The following is an 11320-nucleotide window of genomic DNA, read 5'->3' on the forward strand; positions in this document are numbered from 1 at the left end:
CTTTTGGGGGGCAGGCGACAGTAGCACATGATGATAAAAGATTCACCGAGTCGTTTTTGAACCAGTTCTTGAAACAACTCGCTCGAAAGAACGGAAATGAGTCGACTTCCCCTCACCAGTGGTTTTGTGGTTTGCGGAAAGGCGCTGCAACCAATCACATACAGAATTTGAGCTCACCAATCGTGTTAGATATGGTAATTTACAACCAATCACCGTTAGAAATCAGGCTGTTTGAAAATGTTTCAGGAAGTGAATATCCGCTTTGACGCGGACGTAAACAAACGTAGCTTAGCAATCTGTTCACACTCACTGTTGTAACGACAGAGAGATTGTACAGTAGTACAATGTATTTCTCTGCCGCCTAGATCTAGAACGATCTGATATCCGATAACGGGTAAGAATGATTTTATGGCATGCTTGGGGGGAAAAAAAACTAGTTCATATTTTAGTTAGCAAGCTAGCTCTCTAATAACAAGAAAGCTACAGCTTTGCTGTATTCTAACAGAAGCAATACATTATTAGGAATTTCTGTGATTTACATCCGTAATGTTAATTTGAAGGGCTTTTCCATTTTTTGTGTTCAAAAGACTGACTTGAAGACACTGCTAATGTAATACAGGTAAGGTAAAACGGGCTAGAGCTAGCTGGCTAGACAGGTGCAGATTGTTAAAACATCTACTGTATCCTTCAGTTTAGGTGCTGACTCTCTGTTATCATTTTAAATCAACAGGACCAGCGTTTGGTTAGGAGCCTTTCCTGAGAAGATCTCAACTCAACAATGTCTACTTCAAATTTCAAGAATAAGTGTGTGACCCAAGTCAACTGTATATACTGTGACAGTCTGCTGTGTATGAGGGGGATGAAAGCAGTACTTTTGGCTGATACGGAAATAGAGTTGTTCTCAACCGACATACCCCCAAATAGGTGAGGCTTCCCCGATCAGACATCACATGAACCTGTCTGTAAACGTGATAATCATATTCAGTTTGTTTAATGCTTTTTATAAACAAGTCTTGTTTTCCCCATTTAGGACAGTTGATTTTGTGGCAAGCTGCTATTCCACTGAAAGCTGCAAATGCAAATTAAGAGACATTGCTTGCTTGAAATGGTAAAGAGGTCTTTAACTACTATCACTTTGTTTTTACTCATAAAGTGTCTGTAGTGTTTAGCATAAGTAGTGTTTGGAATCATAAAAACTTATTAATAACAAATATGGTTATATGCACTAATGTTCAAAAAGTTGAGGTCAGTTAGATTTTATTCAACAATGATGTATTACATTGATGAAAAGTGACAGTAAAGGGATGTATAATTTTACAAAAAGTATTATCTCTTTTTAAATATGTTGTTCTTTTTAACTTGAATCCATCATAGAATTCTGAAAAGTGTTAGAGAAGTTTCACAACAATATTAAGTAGTGTTGTCAACATTAGTGATAATGATAATAAAAAAAATGTGTGAGCAACAAATCAGCATATTGGAATGATTTCTGAAGGATCATGTGACTAAAGACTGGAGTAGTGGCTGCTGAAAATTAGGCATTTAAAAATATTAAAATAGAAGATGATGTTCACAATATTACTTCTTTTTTTTACTGTATTATCTGATTAAATAAATGCAGCCTATTAAAAATATTACCAACCCTAAACTTTTGAACAGAAGTATATTTGCCTTATATTTACACTGCATCATATTTAGATTTGCAAGTTGGCTTCAAACATGTTGTTTTGCCATTTTTAGCTTTAATATTCAGCCCTTTGTTTACACTAAGCCATTTGCTGTTCTGTGTCATTGTGTCTCACAAAGCATTTGAATCCGGTGTTTTTGTCTGTCTCTCTGGCTCTTTCTGCACATTCAGTGGGAATGTTGTTGGATATCACGTGGTGGCCCCATGCAAGCCCTGCTTGCTCTCCTGCAACAATGGTCACTTCTGGATGTTCAACAGTGAGGCTGTGTCCACCATCAATAGACTGGATGCAACAGGTTTGAGACATCTGGTGCAAAAAACACTGTCTATGCCCTTTGCTTTTGGTCAGACAGCATTTGCATACCATTGTTTCATAGATTATCTGCTCCTATCCATCAAAGATCCTATGTAAATGCAAAAGGTTTGTAACCGACTTTGACAAAACTTCAAACATTTAAAAGTAGGGTAGGCAATTTTTGGAGAAGCTAGCTTTGAAAGCATAAGATCTCGCCCTCCCTTCAGAGCATCTCCAAAGCCACGCCTTCTTCAAAACACATGAACGCGTACAGCATGGAGCAAACAAAAGCATCTGGAGAGACGGCGGTAAACTACCTCATGTCTCAAAGAACGTAACATCAATAAAAATGAACATAGACAATTTAAAAAGCACTGCCCTGTACCACCGGACTGCTGCAGATTCACTTCGATTCACACAGGTTTTTCCTGCATTTACAGTTTTTTTGGCGGCCGCCAAGACAAATTTTTGTCCCGCCAAAACCTTATTTGATGAGTTATTGTGATTTATGAGTGATGTAGATGACTGCTGCACTTGTGATATGGCACATGTAAACTGAGTCACAGAGAGAACGAGCAGAGAGCTCCTCGCGCACATACTCTCTCTCTCTGTCTTCTCATATTTCACATATTGGCTCATATTTCTCATAATAATCAAAATCAAAACGTCGGAAGACCGAATCCATGTTGCACTCGGACAATTTTTTCCTTGAATTACCGCTGGCTGTGAACTGCGCTCAAAACATTGACTCTTTTCTGACCAGCTGACATAAACCATACTGTCAATAAACAGGAAAAAATTATATTCAGTTATGACGTGTTTTCTGTGTTGATAAATCTTTTGCGATGTTCTAACAGACGGGATTCGCACACAGCGCGTCTGCTAATGTCCGGTTCGCGAACTAATGATTCCTTTGAACCGAATCATTTTAACGACTGGTTAGAACATCTGATCTGTTCAACGCTGAACTAACGATTCAGTTTATTAATTTACTCAGAACACTGAACATCTGAAAAGAGAACACAAGTGTGCCCCCCCCAAAAAAAAGTGTGCTTACCCAATTTAGCTAGAGTGGATAGTAAAAATTTGTTTAATCATCCAGTCTTTCAGCTTATTTATGTTGACAATATGTAGTAAATTATCTATTAGCGTAGAATGGAGTTAGGTGAAACCAGAACAAAGTTGTTAGCTAGCTGATAATTGTATTAAATTGTATGTGGTAGAAAATTAGGCTATTTGTTAATTTTTTTATGCTACTTCTTAATATTAATATGATTATACCAAAACAATTATCAGTAAATAGTGTAAAAAATGAGGTACAAAAGAAACAAACATCAAGGTAGAGATCATACATAATATCAGATGTCAAAATAAGATTAGCAAACGGTTTCTTTGCATTTATTTTAAATTTATTGTCAGTATTGGGTTCGCAGATCACGTGGGTAGGGTACTTTTTTACTGTGTGTGTGGATGACCATGTCTATCAGCCACCACCGAAGACCATTTTTGACCCAGGGAAAACCCTGCCATTGAAACTCGAATCACGAATCGCTCCGAGTATAACGTCACAGTTTTCCATCTTTTCCAAATCACTGTAGTTATGGCGTGAATGCAGCATAAACTCTTTGTTTTGGTTCAGGAGGTGGATGCTGTTTCTGTTGTGGTGCTCGTTGACTGACGTCTGTCTAACTCTGCGTAGCCTTCATACTATATATAAATGCATTTAGACCACTTAACTTAGTGATTGCTATCAGGATGTGAAGAGACTTTCAACCAGCATAACATTTTTTTCCGGAACAAATCGCCTACCCTTCCTTTAAAAGTACTTGGAGTATATTTACTCTGCAGCATCTATGTTCTTGCTTCTCACTTGTCTGGTTGCTTGTGATTATGCATGGATTGACTCACACTAGCTAAGGTTTTAATATGCAGGTGAAGCTTGTAAAACAGATTGTCGGAACTGAAAGAACTGTATAAATAGTTGTAAAAAATGTCTAAAACAAATCGTTCATGGCATATCTTCTGATACAAAACCTTGAAAGCCTTTTTTCATTTGGGCTGCCACAAAAGGGCATTTTAAAAGGTATAAAATAAATCTAGAATGGCACAGAAATGAATTTCAGTAAATGAGTCTTCCTCAGAGGGGGTCAGCCTGGCTAGTCTTTTAACTTTTTTGTTTGTTTGTTTCAGAAGACGTGCCTTGTACTAGGCTGTAACATTATCGTAACTGATTAAAACCCAGCCAAAAAGCACCTTCTGTTTTTTTACAACAAAAGATGCTGCCAACTGGACTTTCAATTATTGTGTGGTGTAATTTGTGAAGCGAGTGTGAGCCGACCTGTGCATCACTATAAGGCAAGATAAACAGTTGCTATGTTATGTATTTAATGTGTGTTTTAAGATGAAATTAAGCTTGACAAGTACACATACACCACCATTAAACATTTTGGGATCTGTGAGGTTTTTTTTTAATACTTCATATTCAGCAAGGATGCATTAAATTGATCAAAAGGGACAGTAAAGACTTTTATAATGTTCTGAAAGATTTTGGTTTCTAATAAATGGCTGCTGATTTGCATCACATGTTTTTCTGTATTTTTGATCAAATAAAGGCATTTTTGGTGAGCATAAGTGACTTCTTTTAAAAACAGTAAAACGTCTTAAAGGGGTGCTTCAGCGCTGGGAAGATGAATGTGTATTTAAACTGAGCCATTTATTTAGTAGAGATGTTAAATTATTTTTGAATTTGGTGCCTTCTAGACCGAGAAAAGCTTTTTGTCTCGTGGATGAAAGACAACAACTCCCAGAATGCACTTGCTTCGCTGCCCTACGAGGCCACTCCCAAAGCCACGGCTACTGGTTATCACTTGCCCACCATGACACCGCCCCCACCATCTTTTTGATATTCATAGTAATAAAATCATTTCGTTCAGTTAGAGAATAGACACTACAATTAAAACAGGGTTCCCGCGGGGTCTTAAAATGTCTAAAATTTAATTTTTTTAAATTTAAGGCCTTAAAACGTCTTAAAAACGGCCAGATTTTCACCCGAGGTCTTAAATTTAATTTAGTTAGGTCTTAAAAAAAGTGTTATCCTTGTTCATTTCCAGAAATGCTGGCTGCAGAAAGTTATTAACGTTACACAGTAGCAAAAAAGTGTCGAATCGCGAAAGCGGCGCTCTAGAGTCTTTGCTGCGCCGCCCTCAGAGCGTTCGTTCGGTGTGTTGTAGTTCTTTCTGGGGGTGTTGATACACGTACTCGGTGATAAAACTACAAATCCCGTGATAAATGCAATTACCTGCCCGGAAAATACGTCTACATTTAATAACGTTGTATTTTTCTGGACAGAATGAGGCAGACATGCATTGTTTTATATTATTCTAAACAGTGATAAAGTCTGCACTCAATCAGCACTGCATACCTTATTATTATGACAATAGTGAAGGCTTGAAGAACTCAAATACACCATAGCTTGATGCAGTCGTGTTTATTGTCTTCGTTTCATCAGTCAAAGCGTTTCTATCATAGACCGTAAAAAAATATGGACGACGCGACTTCATTGACTTCCGCTGACCAAAGTTGAAGCTTTCATAGGCCCGCTCACGGCGCTGACATCTTGGGACCGAGTCTGCGCAGTGGTGATCTCGGGACCGGAGTTGCGCAGTAGAGAACAGGAAGTAGAGGCGCAATTATCAAAAGCCCGCCCACACTCTCGCAGATGCAGAACAATTAATTATGTTGGTGTGAAATAAACAGTTATGGAAGTGTAGAAATTAAAGCTAAAGCTCCAATCTCCTCCCAAAAATCCAGAAAAAGTCCGTTAGTGCCTCAGTGACAAGTTCACTCAGAGAAGCCGTCAATCTCAGCTGTCAATCATGACGTCACACCCCCCGTTTTTATAGCATCTAATAACTCACTAAAACTAAACTTATTTAAAAAACGAACACTTGAAATGAAATTATTGTAATAAAAACTGCCTAAAATGACAGAAACCATCTTTAGGAAACAATTATTTGAAGTGTAATTAAATTGTTTAGTGTGTCTCGCGCCCATTCAAAGACATGGAGAGGCGGGGTTTAGGAGCTATACTGGGACCGGCCACCGGGGGGCGATCGAGGCGCGAAAGCTTCAATTTCTGACTGGAGCACTACAGGCTTGTGCTGCGTCCCAATTCGCATACTATCCGTACTAAATAGTATTCGAAAAAAGAATTAGTATGTCCCAAATCGTAGTATGTTGAAAAAAGTATTCCAAAGATTCCCGGATGGTTTACTATTTCCGGTCAGAATCCGAAGTGCAGATCGATGCGCACTCTAACGGCTGATATTGCCCACAACCCATTGCGAGATGGACGAGGATTCGATTAGAACTACAAACGCGGATAAAAAGTGTTTAAAAAACTACAAACATGAAGGTTACGCGAGTCTGACGGTTAAGTGGAGAGGATTTGATAAAGTGGTTTGAGTGAGCAATTATCAGTATTTAACCTGACGAAAAGATATTTATTCAATATTATCCACATTATATTTCACCTGCAGCAGCATTGAGAACTTTTGTAATGATACGTTTGGCCATTAACTTTGCAAACACATGAGAGGAGTCTAAAGACCCACGAAAGGCAGATCAACGAGCGACTACATTTCTCTCCGATACGGTAGGAAATTAAATTTAAAGTGGGGGATTTGAACTGTGACGATGATTGACAGGGCAGTTTAAACGGTGACGGGACTCACGTAAGAGTGACGAAATAGTATGTCCCAAAGCTTGCATACTCTTCTGCTACACACTCAAAAGTATGTACTTTTTCTTCACAAAAAGAGTACATACTTTTAGGACGTAGTATAAGTAGGCGAATTGGGACGCAGCCTTGGTTTCTATCTTCAGTTTATCCTACATCGCTAGCTTCACATTAGGGCTAAGGATTACTTCTCTCAAGGGCGCCCTCTGGCTTCCCGTATGAATGAAAGTTTGGGTAACAAATATGAAAAATAAAACTTCTCTCTAAATAAATGTATATGACGACAACCCATATGTTTTTCTCCAATGTACAGTTTTTCCCCCACAGTGGATGCATAAGAGGCTCATATTTCACATTAAATACATAGACTTTTTATTTTATTTATTTATTTATTTATTTTATTTTGTACAATAAATCTTTAGACCTTTCTAATGATTTTTAGTCATAGGCTGTCTGCATATTAACAGGTAACCCAGCAGGGTTTTTTTGTAAAATAAGTTTTCTGTAAAATATAAATGTTATTTTATTAGTATTATTATTATATTGTTATATTCATTCTTAAATACTCTATTTTTAATTTTTTAATAATTAAAATGTTATTGTAATAGTAATATTTCTAATTTTGTTAAATATTTGTATTTATTGAATAGAATCATTATTATAAGTCTCGTTAATTTATAAACATTAATATATAAAATGTTATATGCATACACTTTTCATTTGTAAAAAAAAAAAAAAAAATGCATTTTAACCAGAATAATCGCAATTAGACATCTTCCCCAAATCGTGCATCCCTAGTTTATCCTATCTCCCTAGAGTATCCCCTGTTCAATCTCTATTAGGATATTAATATGCTGTTTTGTAATCTATTCTATTAGAGGGCAAGTTTGTTTTAGCCTATTTTCATTTTGGGCCTAAGGTTTTGGGCATTTGGCACGTTGTTGGTTGTGGAGGGTTACTAATGTCATTGCTTTTTTTATTATTTCTTTGATTTAAATAATTTTGGTAATGCGTCGTATAGGTCTTAAATTTCAATCTTTATGGTCTTAAAATGTCTTAAAAAGGTCTTAAATTTGACTTTCTGAAACATGCAAGAACCCTGTTAAAAACTGAACGTGTCTTTTCAATAAAGTGTGAGAGAGCCGAACGAAAGTCACGGCACAAATGCAGGAGTCAGATTTCATTCATCACGAGAGCGAAGAGCTCAGCACAGCTGAGGTAATCGCGGCGGTCATTCATGGCGCCTGTCCTGTCTGGCGCGTTTTCAGATCATGCCTATGGAAGCTTAACTTTCATAGGAATTCATTGAAAAGTTGAAACGCTCACTTTGCTCCGCACCGCTCCGTTATGAATGCCCGAGCGGCCGTGCGCATTTACAATCTGTGAGTGAGATCCCACCCCTGTGGGCGGGTTGAAAACATGCAGAACTAGCTCCTTCTACTGGCTGTAGTCTCTAGCCTCTGGCCAAAAAATCCTCTGATGACGCAAAATGACGATATTTGCGTCTTCTGAGTTTTTTTTCCAGAAATAAAATGCATAACTCTCTCGTCTCAGGGCGAAAGTACCATAATTCGAATATACTACCGGGTTTCTACAGATACAAAGCTTAATGGTAATCGCTGAAGTAACCCTTTAAGTTATACACTTTTACCGTACCAAATTAGGGTTCTTTTGCTTGTTACAATAGCAGAACCCTTTTTATTAGGTTCCATAGAGAACCATAGACCATCAGACCTTTACTGTATTAAAAGGAAAAAATTATATAAAGTCATGGGAAGGTTTTTGTGACTGGGTATGTTTGGGCATGATTTATGAAATCATGAATTCAGTATCTCTCTTACTTGCTTTGTGGAGAAGAGAAGATGAGTTCTATCATCTCAACTGAGTAGAGCTGCTCACACTTACATGTTCTGTAACACTAAAAAGAGAAAAAGAAACCAGGAATGAAAACCAGGTACAATTTTTAAAGTTAAAATGTATAGACATTTTAAGAAAGAAATAATTTACTTGTTGACAGTCTGTGTAGTTGTGTAGCTGAGCTCCACAAAAATCAGTAATGAGGTGGCTTTGACAGTTACACGTTTGAAAAACTAAAAGGTGGGAATAAAGAACTCTAACACAAAGAACCATTTCATCATATAAAGGGTTCTTCAGGATGATATGGTTCTAAATAGAACTGTTACTACTTGTAAAGAACCTATAAAGAACAATCTCTTTTTTAGAGTACAGACCCCAAACATTTGAACTGTAGTGTAAAAAGAACATATTTTGGACGTAATGTTTATAAATGCGCCAACTCTAAATAATACAAGTCTTTCTCTTCCACAGGGCAGAACCTTCTGCTGTGGGGAGATCTTCCAGAACTGGAGGACAGCGATGACGAGAGCCTGGACAGTTTCTCAGAAGAAGAGTACCTCAGATAGAAACGCACATGGCCAAAGGAAGTAGACTCTGACGGTAGCAAACTAGTTTGCTTTCACTCGCACAGATCTCCGTTTAAAGCACATTGTCTTGTCTTTAGCTGACTGGGAAAAGATAAAAAAAGGTCTTTATCGTAGCTTGATTCATATGCATTCTTTGGCTATATTTTTTCAGCATCTTCTCAGATTAGTTTGAAGTATTTCAGAGTGCCACTACCAAAGAAACATGTTTGTGTTTTCTTTGCTTTATGGTTGCAGTAGAACAAAACACGACGACTGGACTTTAAGATTTATGATGTTATCCTCATATGTCTTTATACAGCATTCACACATTTCAGACTGTTCAAGAAGATTAACAGCAGTGTTACTTGATGGGTTATTACAGCTTGTTTGCGGTGGTACTAATGCAGATTGTTGGGAAGCAACCAAATGCTGTCTAGGTAGACCTTTCTTTCCAAAAATGGATGGATGGATAGTACACTGGTTTCTAGGTGTACTGGTCACTAGTCTAAGTGGTATTAAAGAAAGAAAAGGACTGACATTTACCATGTTTTAATGGTTTATCAGTATATTTCTCCATTTCAATTGAATTTTACATATAGATTACTCAAGATGGATATCCGTTGGCATAATTGGTACATTTATTTGAACCAAGGTTCATCCGTGCATAACACTGTCTTTCATCGAATTATTTTCTTTATTTAGATTTTGTTATTTACGCAGCTTTGACATTTGAAGTGGCACAAAATGACTTGGCAGCTTTAACTACAGTCGATAGGTCTCAGCTCAGTGACATTTGGCATTTCAACAAATTTGAAACATTTTTATGATGTACTATGGTACTTTGCTTGGCACACTCTTTACAATTAATGCTGTTTCATGATTTTTTAGTAGTTTAAAATCTGTACTTTCTGTATGTTTCACTGTTTGTCACCAGGGCAATCATGAGAAGAAGCGACAGGAAAAAAAGCGCTTAATTACTGTAGACAAAATTCTGTATGACACTGTGTGACATACTGGACAAATAATTTTTTAGCTTCCTTAACCATGAAGATAACAAAACGGTTTGCGTCCTCTTCCATTTGTTTTGATTTACAAAGACACAATGTAGTCATTCAGTAGCAGTTTTTCCACAATCCTGTTTACCATTTCACTGTGTAATGATACAGATTTTGCAGTCCAATATGAAGGCTATTATGCCCAATGTAAACGTCTTAGTGCAACATTTTATGTCTTGTTGTATTGAAGGTTGCATTTTCAGTAAAAAAAACAACAACAGCAAAAAGAATAAACAACCACTATTGTGATGGCTTTCAGGTGAAGCATTTTTAGGGGTTGGCTCTTTTATGCCTTGAAGCGATCTTTAGTATGCATTTATGACCAAAATGAAATGATGAAAAAATATGTTTTACATTTTAACTTATTAACAGAGGATTTATTTGATTTAAGTTATCAATGTTTTGAATGTATTTATTAACAGACATGATACTGTATTTATACTGACATGATTTAATTTGCGCCGTGTGAGGATGAGAAAAAAAATAGTTTGTATACTTTTGATCTGCATTGACAATATGTTGTTGGTTTAAACTTTGGGCTGTTTTGTATGCTGAATGTCTTGATATTAAACTTTTTAATGTGGATTTACCTCTTTAAATTTCCTTGATTTACCAAAGATCAATACTGTCCAAATGAAATAATTTCCATTGCATGTCAGATCAAAACACACTGATCAAAAGTTTGGGGTTGGTAAGATTTTTTTTTATTTTTTGGGGGGTAAAGAAGTATCTTATGGTCACTAAAGCTTAATTTTTAAAGCTTAAGTTTAATTTAACATACAGTAATACTGTAATATGGTTACAATTTCTCCTATATTAAAAAGGATATTTAATAAATCTTTACAAAATGCTGACTTTTCAGCATTATTACTCCAGTTTTCAGTGTCACATGATCCTTCAGAAATCATTTTAATATGCTGATTTGATGCTCATTATTATCATTTATATGTTGAAAACGTTTGTGTTGTTTAATATTTTTATGGAAATCATTATACTTTTTTTAGTCTGTGATGAATAGAAAGTTTAAAAGAACCAATTATTTAAAATCTTTTGTAACACAAATTCTGTAACACTTCTAAACAATTTAATGCATCCTTGCTGAGTAATTATTATTATTTTTTT

General features: G+C 36.4%; 1 protein-coding gene across 3 annotated transcripts; it reads left to right on the forward strand.

Moving 5' to 3' along the window:
• Positions 1-224: 224 nt before the first annotated feature.
• LOC307142864 (protein FAM72A) lies at positions 225-11072 on the forward strand. 3 transcript variants are annotated; one of them, XM_079844022.1, is made up of 6 exons: positions 225-394; positions 588-619; positions 731-924; positions 1031-1108; positions 1859-1983; positions 9049-10780. In XM_079844022.1, the coding sequence occupies exons 3-6, from the start codon at positions 779-781 to the stop codon at positions 9141-9143; spliced, it is 444 nt and encodes a 147-aa protein (XP_079700148.1). In that variant the 5' UTR covers positions 225-394; positions 588-619; positions 731-778; the 3' UTR covers positions 9144-10780. The 3 variants fall into 3 exon arrangements, with proteins under 3 accessions (XP_079700148.1, XP_079700147.1, XP_079700149.1); XM_079844021.1 differs by lacking the exon at positions 588-619 and having other exon boundaries at positions 240-394; positions 9049-11072; XM_079844023.1 differs by lacking the exons at positions 588-619; positions 9049-10780 and adding an exon at positions 4259-4555 and having other exon boundaries at positions 240-394.
• The last annotated feature ends 248 nt before the right edge of the window (positions 11073-11320 follow it).

This window comes from Gobio gobio (assembly GCF_949357685.1).
Source record: "Gobio gobio genome assembly, chromosome: 19".
In the NCBI taxonomy this organism is placed as follows: Eukaryota; Metazoa; Chordata; class Actinopteri; order Cypriniformes; family Gobionidae; genus Gobio; species Gobio gobio.